Here is a 25214-nt window from a genome sequence, read left to right as displayed (position 1 = left end):
GGAAGTGTTGTGTCCCCTTATTGCTTTTGTGTGTGTAACGACCACTCGCATCCTCCTCCTAACGACCACTCGCATCCTCCTCCTAACGACCACTCGCGTCCTCCTCCTAACGACCACTTGCCCTTCGTCGCACGCTGTCGCCAGATGCCCCCCCCATGGTGCGCCCCCGCATCCTCCTCCTGTTTTGGGAAGCCACTCCCTCCCGTGGACGCTTCTCCGCTCCCTCCTTTCTTCGGGCGGCCAGTTCGGCTCCTGCCTCGGTCGACGCTGGTCGCACCCTCATCGGCTTTAAATAAACGAAGTCTTAAAGTACCGTGTGCGTCTTTCGCTGCATTCAACACAGCGACCGGACACGACAGGATTGCATTGTTGTTTCTGGCAGCACGCAGAGACAAGAAAGAATAGAAATTGAGGTGAACACAGCGCTGTCTTGGAGCTGAACTTTATTCAGAGAGTATTACAGCCTAGCCCACATATAACGACTTTGACTCACTCGGCTGGGCGTTCGTTGTATCCGATGTTTGTAGTAAGCGGATGCCCCTCTTTAGAGCCAAAAATACTTAGTGCGCGAAAAGTGGCTTTAATTTCGTAAAAACTGCTTCATGCTCATCAAATTATCCAAAGGAGAACATACCGCAGCGCTTTCCAGGACGGTCATGTTCTGCTCGCCGACAGCATCGCTGCCAAAAATCTGGTTCTTCAAGCCTCCTCAGCGTCTGGTGGCAGGTCGGCCACATTAGCCAGATTCCTACTAGTTGGCAAGTGCTCGCACTTTGTGTTAGCACCGCGCTGAAACCTGCGCGCGCTGCGAGTTCCCGAGCCAATGAGAGAGTTTTGCCTCCCGAGCACGCGCAGGAATCATGCCGACCGTGGCGCATGTATTTCTGCGACGCAGGCACCCTCTCTTGTCAGTTAAGGTAACTAGAAAGGAGGACACCGCGGAGAAGCAAACCTAAGGGGAAAGTGCAGGACGAGTCCTCACGAGCCAAAATACTCGTCCTGCACGTTTTTACGTGGGCGGAGGTCATGGCTTGATCAAAGTATTTCGAACACTGAAATAATTTCTGAAGGCTATCAGTGCTTTCGACGCGACCGTAACTTTCCTGCTGGTTGTGTGTGTATGCTTCCTCATTCCAGTATACTATGCATGTCCTTGGAATCCCCTGCTACTGAGCGTGAAGCAATTTTTTGTAGATAGCGCTTGGCGAAGAGAAAGGGGCTTGTAATCGGCTCGTTTTATCGTCCACCTAGTGCGTCCTATCAGCCGCTTGCACATCTGTCCGATTATCTTGAAATCCGGCAAGTAACCATGTTATATCTGGACGCGATTTTGTTCTACCCGAGATCGACTGATCAACCCACAAACCTACATTAAACTCGTGGGAGCATGGACTCTGCATTGTTGTCATTTTGCAAGATTTCGCATTTGAAGAGCATATTCGTGAAGCGTCAATTCGTGACACTTTATTACAAAAGATACTGATAATTACGTTTGGCACGTTGTTTTAGCTTTTATTAGAGCTAATATTTTATTAGATCAAAGAGCAACATTTTAAGCGCTGCGAAGTATCAAGATGAGATTCCTTTACGTTCGAGGATTACGAGTGGATTTAATGTGACGTGTAGTAGGTGTACATTGGAAGAACATTCGTTTCGTATTAGTGCTATTGCAATCTTTCGAAGCCATGACTAATACCCTGCCTCAGCTTATCTTTTACTGCGATAACATTATAGATGTGAGCACATGAAAATACCGCCCATGTCCGGCGACGCGAAATTCGCTGATTGGTCGAGATAGACCCCGTTACTCTGTGACGTCGTCACAACCTGCTTACCGCGGCAGGCGGCAATTTAACGATTGGTTGAGAGAGGTGACGTGCGCGGCATCAAATCCTGCCAACCGGGCACCGAGCAACCTAGATTTTAGGCAAAAACATAGATAGAGAATCGAAATGAAAATTCAGAAAGAAAATGAAATATATCCAAATGGCGGCACCGTCACAGCTGAGCGGATGGCTGCTACTGCAGGAGCGTCCCGAATATGGCGGTCGATGGGCCAATAATTGCAAAGAAGCTGACGCAAACATTCAAAGAAGTTGCGATAGAAGTACCGACAGATCTCAAATCAAATGCTGTCGTATTCCACTCTTAACATGACTTGAAGGTCTCCATAATTTTTTTGACCGCTAAATTAAATTCAAGCATCTGTGGAGTGGTGCTGGGGCAGTGCTGCTCGTCTCCAAGCACAGGTCAGGTGCGTTCTTCGTTTCTGCGTCACGTTATGAGAGTTTTCGGCTCTTGATCCGGGCTGTGCATTTTCGTTGCTTTGAGGTTGATGAATAAATCTGCCTCTCTCTGCTGCACAGGAGGCGGCTGCGATGGGGATTCCTCGTAGGCCCGTCCAATGACTGCGACGTAGCCATCCCCCTGCAAAAGTGTGACGGTCCAGAAATGTGCTGCTGGGCTAGTAGGTGCATACAAAAGAAAGAGGGACTGGGCTCACAGACATGACAGAAAATAACAAGGGGGAGGAGGAGGAGGCGCAGAATACTAGAATATGTATTTTAAACACGAAATGAGCAATCAGCAACTGAAGAAGAAAAACAAACCAGCTGAAACTGCATACGCATGTTATCTTTCCAGGAATGGAATCCCTGTTTTCACACCGTTTAAAAATTGTTACAGCTTCTCCCGTTCCCTGTCCTGAAAGTGAGCGCTGTATCAGTTTACGAATAGAAAGCTGATGAGACAAGGTAATGAAACAGTTTGATACTACAAATGATAAGGCAGCCAAAAGAGCAGTGTAACCTCAGTGTAGAAGCTGATAGCGTAATGATAACACGAATGTTAAAAAAAAAAAAATTGGATGGGCAATCAGACAATCATGCGAGCAACATTCGTGAACAGCCTTTCCTTTTGGGGCTGTCAGTTTTGCTGCATCGAAGTATCTAAAATTGCGTCAGATCATTCCATATTTCATTTCGCTAGTTTACCTGAACCTGCCGCAGTAATGCATTTGCCTTTCTTTGGCAGGCTCCCCTGAGCTTGCCGCTGTGTTGTTTGTAATGAATGACTAATTGCAGTGCTTGCGCTGTCGTTGGCGACGAACACGTTGTCGTTTCGCTAGCCGAGCTCGCTGTCGTTGTCTCACGTGGCCTCACGCTGTCGTTGCGTGCGTTGCCTTCGCTGTGCGGCGCGGCGAGCTCGCCGAGCCACCTCCGAGTCCTCGCTGGCGTCTGATATCCTTCCTAGCTAGAATTTTGGGGCTCGGCCCAGGGAGCGGGAGTTAAGAGCCGGGAGCACGTTAAACAGGGACTGGCAATGTGCTCGATCGCGCAGTTATCGGAAGCGAAGAGACACCCTTGCGCAAGCAAGCTAGGAGCGCGAACTGCAAGGGACCGTATCGTGGCCACGGCTGTCGGAACAGTTTATTGATGACGCAGTCAGACAACAGTTGCTGAAAGGCACAGCGGCTTTCCCCCTCATCGCATTCACTATCGGCACTGCTTCGGGCTTTGGGATGATGTTATCGCTGACGCCAGTGCCGCCATACATTTATCGCCCTCGCTATCTGCGCTCTGGTTTTGTTCCTCATTCTCTTCATCCCCTAGGCGAGGTGCAGGAGTCTTCACTTCACCCTGACGCCAGACTTTCGGGGGAGGGTGCTGTTCAGTAGCAATGCATTCGCAGTAAAATATTTCTGATACGCAGACGAAGGTATACATCTCTGCAGCATGGTATTGCCCGAACCGTGACTTTAATTTCGTGCTTAAAGGCAGAAAAAAAGCGGAGAATGAGAAGATAAAGAATGTGAAGGAAGCTTACCATTGGCAAATTCCCGAGCAGTCCCATCCGTCGCCAGAATCTCAGCATCGCGGGATTAGAAAGCCGAAGGGCGGCTTCTATGCTGCCATCACGTTTACCTGAATAAAAGAACAGATGTGCTTTTGGTAGGTGACCTTTGCTTTCAGTATATATATATATATATATATATATATATATATATATATATATATAAGTCATGGAAAGTCAGTATATATATATATATATATACTGGAAAGTCTAGTGGAAAGTCATAAATAATGGCTGTGAATTTTCCCCGTGCTGTGTCCTTTTATAAAACGCCACCAAACAGGCAGCCATATTTTTAAAAGACGAGCTAAAGATCTGGAGAGGGTGCGGTACTGGGAAATTTGGTTTGACATTCTGAACATTGTAGCGCTGGCAGACGAGGCACGAAGGACGAGGCGCACTGTGCGTCTAGTCTTTCCTTCGTCCCCCGTCTGCCGGCGCTACAATGTTCAGAGCTATAGATCGAATGACACCCAGCTAAGATATTTTAGAGTGTTTATGGCGGCGCAAACCAGCAATAATTTCGGCATTTCTGCGTTTCAATGATCTGTCTTAACAAACAAGGTTGCTGGCTGTGAAAGAAAGCGGTGAGTTCTTTAAAAATCTCACATAGTTGTACTTTTGAAAGTTGCACCAGTGTTCTTGATTGCCATTGCGCTTCAGTAAAACACCTAATCGTCCGCTCAGAACCAGATTGTGTTTGATGGTGCATATCTTTGCTCTAACAGCTAAACAGGAAATAAACGAACGCTCGTCGAATTTTAAAAAAAGTTAAAATTTCGGTTGAGAACCTTGACCTTGAAAGCGGTAGAGTATTAGCGAACTATCAGGGACAATAGTTTGCGGTAGGCGAATTCCAGGAAAAACGTATATTGTAGCTCCACCTCGCTACCCATTCTCCTGTTATTGTATGAAAGTAAAGCCTAAATGCTCCTTCCTCTGCTAACAATATCAGGCGACTGGGTAGTGAGGTGGAGCTACAATAAACGTTTTCCCAAGAACTCGCGTCCTGCAACCTTTCGTCCCCTATTGTTGGTATTGAATAACTATACTCCGTTTCATACATCAGGTGCAACGCTGCCAAATCTAGCGCTCCTTTTTGCGCAACCTGCATCCGTGACACAAAATAGTGCGTTGCTTGTGGTGAGCGGAAAATAACAAATGCTTTGCTGGCAGGCTTCGTGAATAATACTTTTGTGATCAGCGTGACAAAAAACGCTGCTATTGCGAGCGAATCGATCGAGATCTGTGATTTTATATTTTGCGCTTGTCGTATTTTTCCATTTCACGTTTTCGCTGTCTCCGCAACCATGGCCGTGTTTACTCCTTCCGTCCGGCTACAGTGTAGTCCGGCTCCCTTTCACTTTTGAGAAAATGGCGTCCTGCTCAGCGGCCGCGGCCACCTCTCCTGTACGCATTTTCGCGAAGGTTCAAGGTACGCATTTTCGCCAAGCTGTCAAGGCACTCCCGTACCAGGATCCGTTTTCCGGATCGGGAGTACTGAGTGCTGTGAACGAGGACACCGGAGTATCTCCCCGTACCGTTGCCAAAACCAAGGCGGAGCGTCTGTGTTGGCCTTTGGCGTCTCCAAAGAAAAGACCTCGCGACGTGAAGATTTCAAGCTCGCGAACAGTCAAGAATGACAGCTTTACAGACCATGCCATCCGTCTGAAAGTGCACAGTATGTACGCGAAGAGGGAAGTCCCAACACTGGACAGTGTGCTAAAGGCTGTCAATAAGGACGACGACCTGCTGAACTTCAAGAAAACGACGTTGTGGAGGTTGATGAAGGACATCGGATTCACATTTGAAAAAAGAAAACGGAACCTTGCGCTGATCGAGCAAGTGACATCATTGCCTGGCGTCGCAGGTACCTGCGGGGGATCAATGCATTCCGAGAACAGGGCAGGTACGAATCGTTCCTTGCTTATTTTCTTACGCAGCACGTTTAGACTGGCTTCACATAGAGCTTGATGTTAGCTTTGCAACCTCGTAGTTGTAACAGTGATTGCTGCTTGAGAATGACACATTTAAAGGAAATCGTCTTAACCACGTTGCTGTTGCGGACTTTTTGCGCAGAGGTGACATTTCACGGCCAGTTTTGCGCTACGTTTGGGTGGGGCACGTGTCTGCATGGGTCAGATTTAATCGCTAAACCCGAATTGGTGCGGCAAACAAAAACAACAAAACTGCCAAAAATGTCGTAGCACCGCAATGGGTAGTGCCATCTCGTCGTCACCGTTAGGAACGAATTATTGCGAGTTACTGGCGCTACTGCTGCGAACGTTGGGAATTTTTCTTCGCAGCCGCCACAAGTGAAGAGATTTCAAATGTTACCGAATTGGTCAAGTAACCCATGCAAACATACAGTGAATATAAACTGGCTACCAAATGCCGCCTGGGCGCGAAATATAATCCCGAACAAGGGAGCAATAATAATAATAATAATAATAATAATAATAATAATAATAATAATAATAATAATAATAATAATAATAATAATAATAATAATAATAATAATAATAATAATAATAATAAACACCTTTATTTTCAGAGAACAAAATACAATCTTTAAGACAAGTCTGCCCAAGCCATAAAGGCTTGTAGGGCAGTACTCGGCAGTCGATGAAAGACAGATATAATAAACAATAGGCGTTACAAAGCAAGCAAACAATGATAAACCGCAATACCTAAGGCAAACAAGAACAAAGAAACAGTTTAGGTTACCGACATATGTTTTTTTAAGAAGTTCTTTAATTGAGACAACGAAGAAACTGAAAAGATTGAATCAGGCAGAGAATTAAACATTTTTGGCATGTAATAATTACGAGTGAAGTGGTCATAGTGAGTGTATCAGCGAGGTACCGTAAAACGGGGATGATGTCGAGATGATTCTAAAGCCGAGATAATTCTTTTTCTCGATTGTCTTTGAGCGGCTAATTCTGAGACAGTGGTCAGCAGTGTGTTTGTTGCAGTGCGTTGCCTGCTTACATGCTGCAGTATGTTTGTTTACTTAATAGCATTAACTCGTGCACTCGGTTGTTTCGCATTTACAGGTGCATCATCTACCTAGATGAAACCTGGGTCAACGCAAGGCACACAAAAGAATACGTCTGACAGGACAAGACTGTGAAGTCATCTCAGGATGCTTTCCTGAAAGGTTTAACAACGGGATTGGCTGCGCCTTCGGGCAAGGGAGCCACTGGCTGTTTCCAGAATAAACCATTTCCCGCAAACACTGGAGGGTCAACATTCTTCATTGTCCTGTCTCATTTATAGAATATTTTTTCCTAGCGTTGTACAACTTTTTCTGCATTCTTACTTGACGCCTCCACAGCTTGGAACTCTTTTTACCTGGCTGCATGAAAATCGTGCCTGAGCAGCTTCTGCTCTTCTAGGCGAGCAGCGTAATAGAGACAAGCTGACTTGTCTCTGTATTGCCTTTATATACATTTTTGCACGACAACAAATCTGTAACTCTTGAGGCGGTACTATTTTCTGTCACTGTGTGAATCAACACTATGTTCTAAATTTAGCACAACACAGGAAACAGGCCATATCGAGGTGGTGTGTGTAAAAATATTTTGACCCATCAGTTTAAATATACTGCTCCTTTTCCGCATATAATAGCCAAGTTATAGAGCTATCTTCAATGACAAAGGAAAACGCGCTTTGCTTAAAAACGAAAGATACGAGGGGGTACCCAAAAGAAACCGGACTAAATTTTTTGGTCGGCAAATCTTCTGTGGTACCGCGTTTTGGCACTAAAAGCGCATAGAATGAACATTCCAGAGTCAGTAAGCCCAGTGCCGTCGTTGAAGGAGGTCAGACTAGTTTAGGCAGAGTTTTTGAGTGACGACTGTTTTGTGTGAATGTCGTTTTTGCAATGGCTGATTTTCGTGAACAGCGTGCGCCGGTGAAATTCTCATTTTTGCTCGGAAAAAGTTGAATGGAAACTCTTGAAATATTAAGAAAGACGTACAAGGACGATGCTATGGGGACAACTGAAGTGTTCCTGAACCGAATCCTTAATCAAAGTACAATCATGCCAATGGAAAACTTCAAATTCACCTCGCCTCAAGAAAGCTCGTCAGGTGAAACCAAACCTCAAAACAATGCTGATTTGTTTTTTCGACGTGAGAGATGTTGTCTATTGAGAATTTGTTCCGCAGTGTCAGACAGTTAGCCAGGCTTTCTACTTGGATGTTTTGAAAAGATTGGGCAACAGTGTGCGGTGGAAGCGGCCAGATTTGTGGTGGTCGGGTGACTGGTTTTTCCATCATGGCAATGCCCCTGCTCACACAGCCCTGTCTCTACGACAATTTTGGGCCAAAAATGGCATGACCCCTATTCCTCAACCCTCATACTCTCCCGACCTTGCCCCGTGCTACTTTCTTTGTTTCCTAGAATGAAAAAATAGGTGAATGGAAAGCGTTTCGCTGATGTTGCTGAGGTGAAGAATAAAACGACGGAGGCACTGTCAAGCATCACAAAAGATGAATTTAAACAATGTTTTGAAAAATAGAATGAAAGATTCGACAAGCGTATCATTGCAGGTGGGGAATACTTTGAAGGATATTGAAGGTCTGTGCTTAAAATGTGAACAATTAAGTTCAAACAAAAATAAGTCCGGTTTCTTTTGGGTACCCCCTCGTACCTTAACAAAAGCAAAAGAATTGCAGATATGCACAAGAATGTTACGCATACACAGTCAGAAAATAGGCGATTAAAAAGTCTTGATTATGTTTTCTGCGCTCCTGTATTCTAAATTCTAAACCAGCATTCTAAATTAACAGACATCTTGCTTCTCAGCTTTGCGATCAGTAAAAAATAACTGCTCTCGCCAAGTCCTTCGGGCTACTCTACAGCACAGTGCCAATGTCGGTCCCAGACTCTTTTGGCGAAGTCTGGATCAGCCGCTAACCGGTTGCTCAGAACAATTCATAACATGCCAGATACCTTAAGAGAGGCCTACAAAAGAGTGGGTTCCTCAGCAACAGCGAAATTGAAAGTTGCAGACGGCCACTTGTTAATCGGGCCACGGCGGAGCACTCAACACTCTACTGATTAATTAAACCCGACGAATGAACCTCATCTTTCGCACAAACCTCTCGCTTGCATCTAAAAAGTATAGTCACAGTGCTGCAGAATCGGGAACAAAACCGCCACTGCTGACCAAAAGCCGGTGCGAGCTCATTGACAACGAATTTCAGACAGCTCACATTAACGCGGTATGCATCAAATGAACAGATGCCTGCAGTTTTTTTGAGAACATGGCATAATATTCAAGCGATTGTGAACAAAACGATTTCTCTATCAAGTCACGCGAAATGCATCTTGCGATGAAAAAAAAAAGAAAAAAATGTGCGAAAAAAGAAGTTTCACCACGCGGGATTTGAACCCATGCGTTAGACCACGCGGCCAAAAAAAAAAAAACACGGCCACAGAACAGCGCGGAGTTTGTTTTGCGGACTATTTCCGTAGCCTTGACAGCGTTGCACATGATGTATGAAACGGAGTATAGCAAGCGCGGCAGATAAAACAGCGGGGAAAAGCGTTCCCTTAGAGACGAAACACTTTAGAGACGAAATTGTCCACGTGTGAGCTATGGCGCTAGAGTTCATGGGTTGCACAACAGTTACAACTGTATTTAAGCTTCCTGCCCTATTCGCAACTAAAATAAATGCAAATGGTCAACACTAGGGACCCCTCTATCTATTTTTTTAGAGAAAGTTGATTCTACGGCTCGTTCTGGCTAAGATGATGCTTGCCAGCAACGGCAGATTCATTTGTTGATGGCAAAACTGCAGTTAAATTTTTTTTTCTGGCCGCTCTATGGTAACTTGTGACGTCAAGAACAAAAAGGACTACGTGATAACAGTTTGGCAGTGGTTGGCAGTGATTGCACTGAGGGATCCACGAGAAAAAAGGAACTGTCGTGACGTCAACCTAGGTTGGTTACGAAAACGACCGTCAATGGTCAACGCGTACTTCAGTTTTCAGTGTTATATGTTGCTTATAAAAGTTCCCTTTTCAGTGAAGCTGTGACAGAGACGAGCAGTGAAAAACGAGGCTTGTTGGTGCATCTTCACTCAAGCGAAGATTATAGCAAAGGGAAGGAACAGCCAATGTTAACTGCAGTGTCGCCGTTTGGTAATGATGTGGCACTTTTTGTGTGTATAACAAGCGCAAATGGTCTTAAATGGTCTCACAATATGCGCCTATAACACACACGTGAACGCTTTGTGAGTACTGCGTTTTCCTTTTAGGATTGTGCGCGGTTACTCTGGCTTCGAAACAATGTTTGAAGACTAGCACAGATGCGTAGTGTTTTGTCTGTGCATTTCATGACTGTATGAACAAGAAGGAAACGAACGACAGGAAACGCCAAGAGTACAGGCCATGGAGCGATAGTTTGAAAGTGGTCATAAAAGAAAATATCGACGTATGTTGTGTCTGCTTCATTGTAGTACTCTTCTTGACTTTCCCACCCATCCGAGGCAGTTATACTTTACTACACGCGGGGACTGCTTATCGGATATGTGCAGAGGCGTACCATACAGGAGGCTGAACGCCAGCCCGAGCAGAACCGTTGCAAAGGCGGACAGCAGGCAGCACCAGTAGGGTGAGAGGCGGTAGAGGAAGAACGTGTCCTGCGAGCTGCCAGAGTAAAACAGTCAGCAGTCGTGAGCTCAATAGGAGTGGAACCAGTCTCTAAGGCCTGGTTCACATGCAAGCAGATAACGCTCGCGATTTCAGCCGCCGCGGCGGTTAGCGCTGCCAGAAGGACGAAGTTCCAAGTTGGAAATTTTTCGCCGCGACGTGCCGCTCAATCGCTCAATCCGCCCAGTTGCTTCCATATGAAACAGCCTTAATAGTGCAAACGAAAAAAATGGCAGTGGCTTAGCTCGGCTATGCCAGAATATCGGTGTGACGTCATGCCAAACGGCGGCGGCAGCTCCGCGGCGAGGCGCGCGGTGTGACGTCATGCCAGATGGCGCGGCGAGCGTGCGGTGTCCGCCAGCTGCGGCGGTTGCTAGGCAACGGCTTAAAGTCGGTCTCTGTGCCTCCTCGGAGCACCGCCACAGCGGAATCGCAAGTTCGTGGCCAAAGTATCTTTCACTACAATAATAGGGAGGTAGAAAGATCGTGTTTTTTGTTAGGTTCGGTTGCTATACCGCGGGGATTATGTGGAACGTCCTAGACAAAAGCCAGCGCTGGGTTGTCATAGACGACGTGGTGATTCTTGAAAAAAGCAAGAATGATGTCATTGTTTGATAGGCAAGGGTAGGGAAGCTAGGGGCTCATTGTGACATACCTATGAAGGAAGCGAACGGTTACCGAAGCCAAGAAAGCATTAGGGGAGTTGTTAATTTCTGGGCGCCAGTGCAGAGCCTCATGATTGTCACACAGAACATAAATATAAAGACTGCAAGGCTGCATATAAAGACTGCGTAAAGACTGCATAGCCGCCGCCACAGCTCAGTTGGTAAAACACCGTACGCGGCATACACAGGTCGTGGGTTCGGATTTCACTAATGTCATGTTTTTTTTTCTTTCTTTTAAAGAGCGCTAGCTCTTATTAGCTCGCTCAATTCCACTTCGTCGCCGTTTTCGTTGGCGTCCGCGTCCGTTTTCGTTGGCGCCGGGTTGTAAAGTGGAAAGAGGAAATCCTTCGCCATATTTTGGAAAAATAAGGGGGTGGAAAGTAGGCGAGGAAGGAGGGAGAGAGTGTAGGAGGCGACGGATGGCCTAGTGGCTTGGGCGTCCACGTCCGCTGCGGGAGGTAGTTGGTTCGAAAACCACCGCTAGGCAATGATTAGTAAAAGCGTCCCCCCTTCCGGCACTCAGCTACTTTCTTTGCTGCCACAACACAGCTAACATTCGGACATTCGCGTTGCACACTCGTAACCGTCCTGTGATTATTTCTGCTTTCTAATCGATTTTCTTACGAGCTTGAATTAAGCTAGTAATTTGTCATTGTTGAACGGAAGAAATTAAAAAAAAAACAAAAGGTCACCCCTCGGTATTTTCGCCTCTAGGTGCCATAACAATTACAGTGCTGGATTTCAGTGTTGGCAGTTGTTTACGTATGAATATTGCTGATACGTTTTTTTTTATTAAGGTTTAAAATTTGAGAACTGCACATGTGCAAGATACATAATTTTCGTGATGACCTTGAATATGTCGCTTGCACGTGTCGTAGTTTTACGTCGTGGGAAAGGACACTCAAAGGTGGTGCTGAGACAGGCACTCAAGCCAGTGAGCAGAGAGCTGTGCCTCAACCTCGCCAATATTGTTAGGCTTTTGAGCTTAGCGTGACAAAGGCGTTCATTTTTCTCAGAGCGACCACTGCAGGCCCTATCAATGTCGGTCATCTAATGCGAGCTTATATTTTTGAAAGTGCGCACTAGTTGTTAGTGCTTCGTGCGCGTGTGCACCATCTTTGCCATATTGAGGGCTCTGCTAGGCTCATGAGCAGAAAAAACTCTTCTTGCAACAGTCTAAGCGCAGGGTGCTACCCGAACCAAGATGGCTCCTCACCCTACGATGGTTCCAGACGGCGTCACCTCTCCGGCTGTAGAGTTGAGCAGACATCTGTCCAGGCTGTGGGCCATTCTAAGCGGTTCGATCCTCGATAAGAATCGGCCGGTCGTCTGCCATATCTGAATTATGAATACGCCGAGGGCCGCCGTCGCTGTTCCCTGCAAGACGCCGTGATTCGAGAGACGCGAACAATGAAGGAGTGGACGGTGGACTTCGCTGCTGCAGAAACGTGCAGGCATGCTTCTTAGAAACTGCCTGAACGTTCAGCTGATCAACTAGCAAGTAAAACTGGGCTGTCCTTCTCAGCACCATTTATACAAAGCTTATTAAATACGTAAATTTTCAAGAAAGATGCAGATGCGTAGTATCCACCAAGAAAAAGTTACTAAGGGCTTGCTGATAAAGGGCAGTAGAAAAGGGCAGTAGAAAGAAGTAGCGTAAAAGCACAATTGATCAGTATTGTGCATTTTAATGTCTACAGCATGAAGTGCCGCCGCAGCGGCTCAGTGGTTATAGCGCTTGGCTGGTGACCCGAAAGACATGGGTTCGATCCCGGCCACAACAGTCGAATTTCGATAGAGGTGAAGTTCTAGAGGCCCGTGTACAGTGCGATGTCAGTGCCCGTTGAAGAACCCCAGGTGGGCGAAATTTCCGGAGCCCTTCACTACAACGTCCCTTATAGCCCGAGTCGCTTTGGAACGTTAAACCCCCATAAACCATAAACCACAGCATGGAGCTGTGTTTCTACAGTGATGCACATGCAACCTGCCGACACGAATTGGTTTTTGCGTCGGCCGAAATCAGTGAGGAGTGAAATACCTGGGTCGCATTTTGTAACAAATCATTTCGTTTTAATTTCACTGGGTCATCACGTCACTCGTCACGAATGCGTCAGGAGGAGAGAAGCAAAGTACCAATCACAGGCTCGGTCCGAATGGCCGAAACGCCAGTAGCTACCCTACCTGCTGCCGCTACATTCAGTCCGGCCGAGTCAAAATGACCATGTTCCATAGTTTCGTGGTAGTACCGCCGCACAGCCAAAATTTGCTAGAACACTAGAAATTTGTCTACACATGCTTCTACAAGCTTTACGCTTTCAGTGCCTCAGTTGTGAACATATTGTGAACATATTGTGAACAGTTGTGAACAGTTGTGAACATATTGCCTCAGTTGTTCACAACTGAGGCAATATGTTGCCTCAGAAATTTGGGCGTAGGGAGGGTGCCTCTCAAGGTGCATTCAAGCAGCTTTTTTCTCTGCGTTCTCTCTCTCCCAGTGAAACCTGTACCACTAAGAGCGAGAAATAAACTTCAACAACTTAAACTTCAACTTTATGGGATTTAACGTCCCAAACGGACTCAGGCTATGAGGGACGCCGTTGCGGAAGGCTTCGGATAGTTTCGGCCACCTGGAGTTCTTTAACGTTCACTGATATCACATAGTAGATGCGCCTGTAGTGTTTTGCCTTCTTCGAAATGCGACCGCAGCGGCCGGGAACGATCTAGCGGTATTGATGAGTAAAGTGCAGCGATGTTAATTTCAATAATAACGTAAAAATTAGAAAGTGGGGCCATATCAGCGATAAGGAGACAATAAAAAAATGTATAAAACAGCAAGTTGAAGAGGCAGATTTTTCAATTAATAGGATACGATGCGGCACAGAAGTGGAAATAATAAACAAATACAGGACCACATAATATAACAAGTGATAGTCCTTATATATAACAAGTGATATTCCTTGTGATAAAGGAAGTTGTATTAACTAATTATTAATCTTTTTTTTTCTGCACAGAAGATGTCCTTGAACTACCACCATAACTGTGTGGCCATAACGACACTGACTAAAATGCCTCTGCGATGGTTGAGCATGCAGAATCATTACAGTAGTACCATAAGGCGGTAGTACTCACCTTCGTGTTTGCCCATGGAAATAAGAAGGCGAGGATGACGATGCCGGTAAAAGGACCCGAAGCGGCAGAGTACAGGGATATGCAGAACTGCATGGTGGCGGGTGAAGATGCAAAGCAACGAAGAGAAAATGAGTTAGACAGCCAATGACACTAATAATGCTGTCAGTTGGTTAAAGTCCTCTAAACACCAACTACGCGTTTAATAGAACAATAACTGAAGACAGGCTTCGCGCCGGAGTGTGTGACGGATTTCTGCTGGAAAAGAAGTTTTCTTTTTTCACGGGATGGGAGACGGAGAAAAATTCAGGGGGCACTTTGACTGTCTAAAGTGCGTAGAGGCGAAAGCGTTTTCCGAACCACTTTCGCTGCTTCTGTGGCACTGGTGGCGTCACATATAATTGAGTACTAATTACTAAGTGATGACAAATCACTAATTAATGGTTAATTACTGATTAATACCTGAATACTAATTAACTACTAATTAATGACGCTTAAGCTTCGCCTTTAGGAGTGGAACGCGACAGCGTGTTGTAGCGCTGCCAGGGAGTCCACGGAACGCCGCCACCCGTTCGTTAACCAATACACGCGTCTCGCCCAGACCGTGTCCGGTCGCCGCCTCTTGGACCGGTTACATATCAGACATGATCACCATACCATGGAACGGGTTCGAGTGCAGAACTGTGGAGAAGCGCCCTCTACGTTAGACCCCTTCCAACTAAGATGAACAAGGAAGACCATAATGGCCGGCGCCAGGCGCGGGCGAATGCCCTGCACCGCCACTATGGCTCAAAGAAACACGTCTTCTACGTCGACATTGCAGGCCCCTACCGCTCCAGGGGGGAATGGTACACGGCTGCAGTCATACACGAGGGAAAACAGGTGGACGGCCTCTCGTTCAGAGCGCTCAACTCAACGCATGTGGAGGAGGTGGCGATCGCCCTCGCAGCCTCCCATCCCGACTCTAAATTCATCCTCACAGACTCTCGCGGAGCCTGTCGTAACTTTGAGTTCGGTTGGATCACTCCACTCGCTCAACACATTTTACACCGCAGTACTCGCGACGGCGATCCAGCTCATCGCTCAATCATATGGGTCCCCGGCCACCAAGGCATGCCAGGTAACGAAGCCGCCCATGAGGCAGCCCGCGCACTCACTCACCGGGCACCAGGCGTCCCTTGGGAGGAGCTTAACCCAGATCACAGCCCTCTCCTTTCTTTTAAAGAAATTACTGAGCACTATCGTGCCGAACACCGGCGATACCCAGTTCCTATGAATGGACTGGGTAAAGCTGGCGAACGAATTCTTCTCAGGCTCTTTACAAACACCCTGCTGTGCCCGGCGGTTCTCAAGCACTTTAATCCTTCTTTTGACGGCCGCTGCTCATTCTGTGGGGAGGTGGCCGACACCTTCCACATGGTTTGGGCATGCAGAAAAAATCCTTCTCTCCCCCCAGTCACCCCTTCCCCTACCCGAGAGGACTGGGAGGCGGCCCTGCTCAGCTGCCAGGAACTATCGGCCCAACAGGCCCTGGTTCGGCGGACTTGTGTAGCGGTCTCGACCAACGGGATCCCGGAATGAGGGACTCCGCCTAGTATAGTAAGGGGTGAGACCCATTAGGGGCCTCTCCCCGAGCACCTCTCTGTAAATAACTAAATAAATGCTCTTCACCACCACCCGTTCGGCGCGATGCCTCGCCCTTTGAACTCAAAGGAAATGGCGCAGTAATTCTCTGTCATCTCGGTGGACACCTTAACCGCACCGTAGAGGAAGGGAGGAAGTGGCAGTGAAAGAAGACAAAGAGGGCCCGTAATGAAGGAAATGAAAATTGTATTCGAGGAAAGGAAATTACGCAGTAACTGTCTCACATATCTCGGTGAACACCCGTCAAAATTCAGGGGCACTTTTTTTACCTAAAGTGTGGTCACTGATGTGTGGTTAAGATGTTAAGCTTCGCCTCTAAGAGTGGAACGCGACAACATCTTGGAACGCTGCCAGGGAGTCCATAGAACGCCATTGCCCATTCGGTTCTACGCCTCGCTCGTCGGTAAATTGGTTTTTGAAGAAAGGAAATGTATCTGTCTCTCATATCTCGGTGGACACAACCTCTCCGGAAGGGAAGGGAGGAGGATGGGAGTGAGCGAAGACACCGTATTCACTAGAAGAGCCTTTTTTGATTCCAAACCGTCGAGCTGGCATGGCGGAGTGGATAGCATGCTGGTCTCGCACGCCGAAGTCCGGGGTTCGATTCCCGAGCTCGACCAATTTCCTACTCCGTTTTATTTATTTATATGGCCTGACTAGAAAAGTTAACTAGGCTAATTGGGTAATTAAGCAATTAACTAAGCTCAGTCCCACTTACTTGGAGCATCACTATACGATCCCTTCAATTGGTTGCATGGTTACTAGGCAAAGTACAAAATTGGCCCCGTTTGAAATTCGCGCACTTTGACGTCACGGCCGTTTCGACCAATTGAAAAGCGTGACATTTTCTGTCAACAACTGCTGCTTACAACGATGAGGCATTAAAGGCTTTCGCCTTAAAAGTATGGGAGGCGAAAGTGAAGCGTGAAGACTGGAAGGCGAATGACAAAGCGACGATCTGCGAGGTACCCGCAGTACTCGATCCGTTTTTATGCACCATTAAAACTTTTTTTTGGACGCGTTGATGCACATCGATCAAGTAAAAAATTTTAGCGCAAACAGACAACGAGAAAGAGGATACACACACAAGCGCTTATGTGTGTGTGTCGTCTTTCTCCTAGTCTATTTGAGCTAAAAAGTTTTACAAAATCTTTTTATAAATGGCGCACACAATTATGCGCTTTCGGTAGGAACAACATTATACCACGACGCTTCGATCATCCGCTTGTAAGCACTAAGTTCGTACGTTTGAATAATTTTTTTGGCTTGTTCATCAATCTCGCGCTGTGCACAAACGATTTTGGTGCGCCTTCATCAAAGTTGAAGCAGCTCGAAGCATCATTGCAAACGTAAATATAGCACGCCTAATGCGATGCAGCCCGGGCTATATTGTTGTTGTGATTATTTAGAGGACAACAATATAGCACGCGCTGCATCGCATTAGGTGGAACCGGGAGTAGGACGCTGTGTTTTTGATGTGAAACGTTTGAATTCTCAGGTATGAGAAGGCTTATAAGCCAAATACATGGACAATTGCATCTACTGTATCCCTGTCACATGAGAAACTTTCACTTTTAGGGAGTGTCAGTCAACTTCAGTATCATTCGCGTAGTGTCTCACAGTGACCTTTACTGACTCGCGATCTCGCCTTTTGTGTTCAGAGTGGCGGTACTAACACGTGAAGCAAGTAGAGCATGGTATTTGTATGCACCATTGTACCGTTTCGACAACTGCCCTTCACACTCGGTCTTGAAAGCTGGTAGCAGTTGCGAAGCCTTCAGGTTCACACAGATTAAGAGGCACCCCCCTCTCTGCTTTTCGAAAAAGAATACAATAGAGACTGGTGGATCCATCTCGCCTCGTGCTAATCACTTTTGTGGGAAGAGTAGGAAGTCAAAACGGAGTCTATGAACAACTATTTTTGGTTGCAACAAGCATGCCTGTAATCAGCCGTCCTGGAATTTTGCAGGTGGTCTTTTCGCAAGTGCTCTTGTTCTCAACTTATTCGCGATAACAGTTTTTCGCGATGTCTATGCGATTCGCAATAGTTGCTTCAGATAGAGGAAGAAAAAATGAACCTAGAAGCGAGGTTTGATGACCGCAGATTAATTAGTTAATTAATTATAGGCAAAGATGTCGAAATTGCGTCGAAATAGCTCGGACGTCGATATAACCACGGGAAAAGTGAGACGTCACATCCACCGGAAGTCGTCATGGCATAGTGAAAATTGTCACAGAATGGCCGTAAAAACGTCAGATTTGTGTCAATTTAGATAGAAAAATGTGTAATTAAGCGTAATTGACACACAAAATCCCCGAAAGATGTATATTCGGGTATCGATATAGTCACGAGAACGGTGTGACGTCACATCCACCGGAAGACGTCACGGCATAGTGTGCCCGGCTTTCGCCTCTCAACCCTTTAATTGCCAAAGTGTCCTCGGAACGTTTTTCTTTTTGATTTGAATGACACTCTTCTAAACGGGTTTTTACCTCCTCTTATAAAAGGCAAACAGTCAATGGCGTAAGTTTTCATTAACGCATCAGAAGGCACTCCACCTCAGCAGAAGCCGTGGACGATTGCGATGGTTTGAAAAAGGTGTAAGAAAGGACGACGAAAGGGTAGCTGTGCGTGCCTAGAACACTACGCCTTCTGACAAGGTCCTGCGCGTAGTGGATCAAGTCGTAAACCCCCCGTATATAAAGCGGGAACACTTGTAGAGAGAGCATTTTATTTTCATGACGATGGCTTGATTCTACGCCGGTGATATTCAATACAGCTTAGCGTTTCAATGGTCAAGCTTATGTCCGCAGACAGAGCATGTCTTGACCGCTTCGCGTACATATCCTTGTTATTGTTAAACGTTTCTTACTAGATCCATGTTCATAACGTGAAGCAATAGCGTGAAGCAGGCCAGCGTTCAATGCGTTTCCTATGGTTAAACTTACCCTTGCTGCAGATCCCGCGTATGGGACTACAAGACCAAGAAGGGTCATAACCATGCCGCTTGTTGCTGCTGTAGAATAATGAAATAATTTTTCAGCCAGTAATGTTAGTACAATAGTGTTTTTACGCCTCTGCGGAAGCCGCACTGTGATGCGGAAAAAAAGAGGATATAGAAAAAAATAATCATGACGTGGGTAGTTGCTTTGCAAATCGCAACCTCAATTTCAAAGTGCAGGTCGGAATGCATTAAGTTCTATTACACTAAAAAAATTCTGAAAGCTGTTTGACTTTTTTTGTGCACAACTAACTGTGACTCCTATTTGCCGTGACTTATAACCAGTAGACAGTGTTGCCGCATTACCAGTTTACAGTTACGATAGTACCGGCAAATGCTATTAATGACAAAAATCTAAAAGATGGGTGTGGGTCTGAGTGGGAGGGGTGAGAGCCTCCACAGACAATCTGCTTGCGCCAGCTGTACCGTAAGGCAACCACACACAGAAAGAAGTAATGTATGCGACCAACCTCGCACTCGTTACGCGACTGAAGCCAGCATTTTCAGAGTTGTACCTGTACATCGCATACTACGTTATGGAACGTGCTGTGACTCCGACGCACAAATCGAGCACGGACAAGCACATTATCTTGCGCAAACAAGAGCCACTGAATAAGATCCAGTTACTGTTGTGAAACCATTTTGTTGAACCTGATTTCAATTTCGATGCCAAAAAAAAACTGTAGTATCCGCATACTGATCGTGGCTAACTGATAACTCTCACTGATCGCAGCACAAAAGATTAGGAGCCTAATGTGGCTGAGGCACTGAGTAACAAGAACTTACCGAGAGCAGCCACCACCAGAGGTGCCTTCTTTTCAGGAACAGGGAAGTTGGGTGACACGATATCCACAAACAACACGGCTGCGTGCGAATTCACAATGGAAGACACCGTGCTGAAACGCATAGAAAGAAACAGTGGGGCTAAGCACAAACGTGTGTGAACATTTCCGCAGATGTCTACCTTTGCATACATGTATATGTCTGTGTGCATGTAGATGTAGACATAAACAGACATGCTATCATCGTCATATATTATGAACCACAGCCCAGGCTTTAGCAAGCTGAATATTGAGAGCTTAATGTATGAAAGTGCGTTGAAAGTTGCCGCAATCTAGCGCAGGAGCACGTTTAAAAGTCTGTATTTCATGGTGCTTGAGTGTCGGAGATTAGATACGATGTGGACGAATTAAAGAACGTACTTATATGACGCTTCTAATTTTATCTAAACTTTATCTCGAACCATGTAAAAGTACTGGGCTGGGGTGCGGCGCCTGTTTTGTAGATAGACAACAAAATGGCCATTGCAGGAGATGAACTTACAGCAACGGTTAGAAAAATACGCTTTGAAGAGATCACTAGGTCAGAGCGCTAAGAGCATATGGAAGATATCGATGTGGCTCATTTTGGCCAAGAGTGCAGGGGGAGAATTGTGAGAGGCGATATACTGCGATGGACATGATACAGTCGCCTATATTGTTGATGTTCGGAAGAAATTAACGGCAGCCGTTCTTCTCGGTGTGCTAGTTAAATCTGGACTAAAAATTGACCTCAACCGAATAGAAGTGAGTACAAATATTTTTGACGCAGAGAACAAAAAACAATTGGACTTTGGTGATCTGAACATGGTTGGAGTCTTAGTTTGTGGTAGCCGGTACTATAACTCCTTGACAGAGGAAAGAAATCCCTTACCTTATGGTCGCGCTCACAACTCCTGCCAGGAACAGACCTCGTATTCCATCGATGGCACCGGTGCTTTCGTTGATATAGTAGGGCACGATCTGAAGAAAAGAATAAAACTTGCTCGTGTGATCGAGACATGTCGGAGCAGTATCTTAACCGTTTGACTTGCAGCGGTTTACGCCAGTTTGAGGCTGCGGGTTAAATTCGCCTATATGGCGTAGCTTTAGTAAGAGATTGGGAATCGTGGGTGGCTGTTGGTTTCAGTGTCACCTGACGTCATGCGATATAAAATTGAAGTACAAGCTCAGGTTTGCGCTGCGTTGAGATTAACTAAAGAATTGACGTGCGCGTTGCAAGGTTGTCATGAACACCGATCCACCAGCTCCTTGTGGCTGACCTACAAATACGTGCGCAAGCAATATCAAAGGGACTTACCCTTCACACTCGAAGAGCATGTGCATTAAGCGTGACTAATATCTCGGGAGATCATACATCAGAAGGATCTGCTTGAACAAACCGAATAAAATGTATGCTTATTAATTATACTCGATGTGGAATCAAAAATAAAGTAGCCCCTTTTATTTTCTTGTATCTGTACATGCTGGCAAGAATATTGGTTTGGTTTGGTTTATGGGGTTTAACGTCCCAAAGCGACTAAGGTTATGAGAGACGCCGTAGTGGAGGGCTCCGGAAATTTCGACCACCTGGGGTTCTTTAACGTGCACTGACATCGCACAGTACACGGGCCTCTAGGCAAGAATAGTCGGTAAAATTACGGATAAATGTCTGACGTCCATTTGGCTTCGCTAGTTGAAAGAGAGCGGCTGCAAAAAGCTTGCAGAATCTTTTTTTCGGCTTTTCTTCCAAACTAGTGTACTTATACTCATGTATTTCTAACGGGAGGCCCCCCAGACAGTTTTACTTTGGGACCACCTACTATACTAACTTTTTTTAAATAAACCCTAAGCGGTCAAGCTACTTAATAAGGTATCGATGTATTACCGAAGGCAGTGTGGTAGGTTATTTCGCCACGAGAAAAAGAGTTTGCCTTACTGTGGAATTGACCTCATTTCCATTTGGATGCCTGCCATCATGGACAGTCAGAAAGTTAACAAAGATATGAAAGATTACAAGGGCACACATGCTTTGCATGCGAGACTGCTGGATCCTTCATGTCTTCCTTATCTGTCTTCCTTATCCTTGATGCCTTCCATCGCTCTGGCTCGGTGGTTTATTTACCGTCCAACCTTGCAGTACTGCCCTAAATAAGTGCTACCAACTTGCATGCTGATTCACTTTCAATTTTTATGCATAGCTTCAATCAAACAGCACGTGCACTTCGCGTGCTCATTAAGACATCTGGCTGGCTCTGGTTTCAACAGGGAGACTTTGTCGAATAATGTCTTGTAGCACTATTCATAACAAAAATTTCATACACGCATAAAGTGCAATCAGGAGAATTGGCGAATTAGGGGACTGCGCTTGTGTTTTAGGAATATATATATATATATATATATATATATATATATATATATATATATATATATATATATATATATATATATATATATATATATATATATATCCACGTGAGAAACGCAGCAGCTGAAATGAGTGGCAATAAATGAAGCTCGAAAAGATTTTCATGCCCCAAAGTTTTTCTTCTTTCTCTATGGAAAAAAAAGCGAAACATATAGATTAAAAGATCCGATACCTGATCGTACCGGGATATGGCGCCCGAAAGAACTGGGTCACAGTCCCTGTACCAATATACTATGGCCAGAGCTGTCAAGCCACCGAGAGTGTAGAATAATGACAGTAGACCGGCGCCGGCAAACGTTACTCTGGAATGTGAGAGACAATGAAGGCATGGCATATTGGATCACCTGCTTAACACACAAAAATCACATTCTATCGCAAGAAAATCAAACATTTGCATCGGTGGAGCTGCTTCAGGACATTGTGTTACTATTAAGGAATTGATACACGAATGTACTGTAGATAGAATAATTTCTCTGCATACACGAATGTACTGTAGATAGAATAATTTCTCTGCATGTGTGTTCTCGAAAAAGGTATTGTAGCGTTTCCTCACGACCAAGACGCTTGGGATTGCTACCAGAGAATGGAAGCTCTACATCCCCTCATACGTACAGACGTTTCAAGCGATTGGCTTTCATGACCAACAGTGTCAGTGAATGTTCCAGCTCGCAACGTCTTCAGTCATCTCTTTGTAGAATTATTGGTGGTGAATGGGTCGATACTAACAGCCAAGCTCATGTATTTTTGTCCCACGCATTATATTGTCATGCAGCTGTTCGTGTTGCCTAGACGGCGGGGAAATGCCAACAGCGAGAAGTTCTGAAAAGCTGCAACACCACAGAGAGGTGGCCGGAGTGGAACGTCAGTTTCTTCACCGAAAACACCACCGTTGAGCACCAGCTGCGTGCCGAGCAGCCGCCTGACGGTTATTGTTGCAGACGCGGCATTACCCTCCCTCTCGTAAAGAGCATCGGCCCGATGCTCTAACAAGAAAATAGGGAGAAGAAAAAGGAAACCAAAATTGAGTAATGCTCGCGTTTGCTTCATTTCTTGTCCTTCATAGCTGGTGTGTGAAGGTAAGGTTGGAAAAAGTAACGCACTATTAGTAAGAAATTTTGAGGCGACTGTGGAAAGCTTTTTATCGTTCATCCTGGTCAGACCACGCGTGTCTACATACGCCTTTAAGGCGTTTAAGAATATTCTCTCACTCATGCAGCCAACATGCCTTATGAAGTATTCATTGCACTTCTTTAAGAGAGTATTCAAGCAGCCAACTTATCAAGAATATTTGAACAACATGGTCGCAGTGAGGAGCAATCCAAGTTGGTCGTTTAATCTGAATCAGCTTGCAGCTCTTGGCGCTTGGATAATTTGTGGCGCTTCACCGTAAAATTATTTGTAATTTTGATTGAAATATGTACTCTTCCGCGTATGCACTTAACTAAGTAGGTGTTATAACTCCTTTCTGTACGTTTCAGGAACTACTGGTTGGTACCTGCAGCAAATAGCAGGACTAAACGTTGTACTGAAACAATTGTAGCGTATAAGGTTTGAAAATGTTTTCATACGGTCATGGGAAGACCCCGAATTATGCAATATAGCTTCAATACCACTGAAAATAAGACGTCTCTCAGGCCTGAAATAAAAAAATAATTGTATTGAAATCACTACGCGCTCTATATCGAATACATGGCTGCGAAAACTGTTTTCTCGTTCCCGGTAATGAGTACAAGATTGTATACAGCAAATGCTGACTCACATTCTAGCCTCTCTGAGAGATCTCGCTGCTAAAAATCTCTGCGTGATCATTTGGTCCAAGCCCAGTCGCAGCAGCTGGTAAGGAAACGCCGCGAACGTGGCGGCCCACACAGTTTCGTCGGTCGTGATGTCCATGTCGATTCTATGTATAGGGCAGGGAGACAAAACAAAGGAGAGTTTTTTTTTTTTAATCCTCAAATATTTTTTGTAGCTTGTCTGCTTAAACGAAGTGCTTAACCCTTAGCGGCAACTCGGAAGGCTTAGCGAGAGCTGATATAAGCTGACGAATCAGCCATCTTTTTTTAGCAGCGCGAAACAGTTCAACAGCGTCATCTCGGGGCTAATTCTGGTCTTCAGCTTCAATGTATGTTAGGCGGATGCTGCGCACTCTTGGGTTAAGGGAGATGAATAATGTGGCCGTACCATCAGTAGTTAAAACTAGAGTGACTATAGTTCTTTGCGAGGACTGCGTTGTCGGTATCGGGAACGGGATTCATCCTAATGCTAGCGCAAACATGAACGAAACAATGGTAGCGACGACTGATAAATGCTTTGAAGATCTCGAAGGCCGTAGTTTTCATTTCGTCTGCTACTAGGCCGCACTGGTCACCGCCAGTAATCAGAGTCAAAGTTTACGTCAGCTAGCGCTACTTTTCGCGTATTACATCATCATAAATTCACGAGTCCGAATCGGAGCAGGTGGGAAGATCTTTTTGTACTTGAAATCCAAATCTCTTTGCAATAAATGCACCTTTCGCTGCCGGATAAGCTACAAGGCCCCGAAATGCCCAACTATCGGATTTTGCTGACAAAATTATTTGATAGAATTGTCCTCAATGTCTCTCTAAAACAAAATGAAGAAACTGTCCTGCCATTTTCTGCTAAGCCGACGAAATCGGTTTGGGCGACGCTTGCTGCGGTACCAAAATGACCTATAGACAGATCTAACTGTAAAAAAATACCATCTTAAAAAAATCCAAGTAGGCAATCGCCATCTTGCTCGCAGGCACTGCGCGAACGTTTACTTTAAAGGGGTTGAGTCAGAAAACCTTTTAACAGGGCCTCGTTCTCCGAGATTGTGCGTGGGTGCCTAGGCACTTTTTTTACTCCATGACACGAAATGAAGCAACCCATATCTATTCTGAAAAGAAGTCGGATGCCTATTTGAAATTGTTAAGACTTAGTAAAAGCTGCAATCTAAGTTCATGAGCAAGCGCAGTGTGAATGATTGGCAGTTTCCTTAGCGGAAGCTGTTGCTACAACTATAAAATGACCGCGT

The 25214-nt window shown here is 45.5% G+C and overlaps 1 protein-coding gene across 1 annotated transcript in view; it reads right to left on the bottom strand.

Annotated features, from left to right (window-relative positions):
- Positions 1-1651: 1651 nt before the first annotated feature.
- LOC149365374 (sodium-coupled monocarboxylate transporter 2-like) overlaps positions 1652-25214 on the bottom strand; it is a 59736-nt gene continuing 36173 nt past the window's right edge. Inside the window, exons 7-16 of the mRNA XM_089583144.1 lie at positions 23937-24077; positions 22350-22479; positions 20645-20733; positions 19739-19848; positions 18900-18967; positions 14310-14396; positions 12397-12557; positions 10409-10512; positions 3826-3923; positions 1652-2427 (exon numbers count right to left, since the gene is read on the bottom strand). Coding sequence (XP_089439270.1) covers positions 2275-2427; positions 3826-3923; positions 10409-10512; positions 12397-12557; positions 14310-14396; positions 18900-18967; positions 19739-19848; positions 20645-20733; positions 22350-22479; positions 23937-24077 — 1141 coding nt within the window. The 3' untranslated portion in view covers positions 1652-2274. The remainder of the gene's footprint in view (positions 2428-3825; positions 3924-10408; positions 10513-12396; positions 12558-14309; positions 14397-18899; positions 18968-19738; positions 19849-20644; positions 20734-22349; positions 22480-23936; positions 24078-25214) is intronic.

The sequence above is a fragment of the Amblyomma mixtum genome, chromosome 1 (assembly GCF_055824585.1).
Source record: "Amblyomma mixtum isolate Tamu chromosome 1, ASM5582458v1, whole genome shotgun sequence".
Lineage (NCBI taxonomy): Eukaryota > Metazoa > Arthropoda > Arachnida > Ixodida > Ixodidae > Amblyomma > Amblyomma mixtum.
Note: the sequence above shows the minus strand (reverse complement) of the source record. Positions and strands in the feature narration are given on the sequence as shown.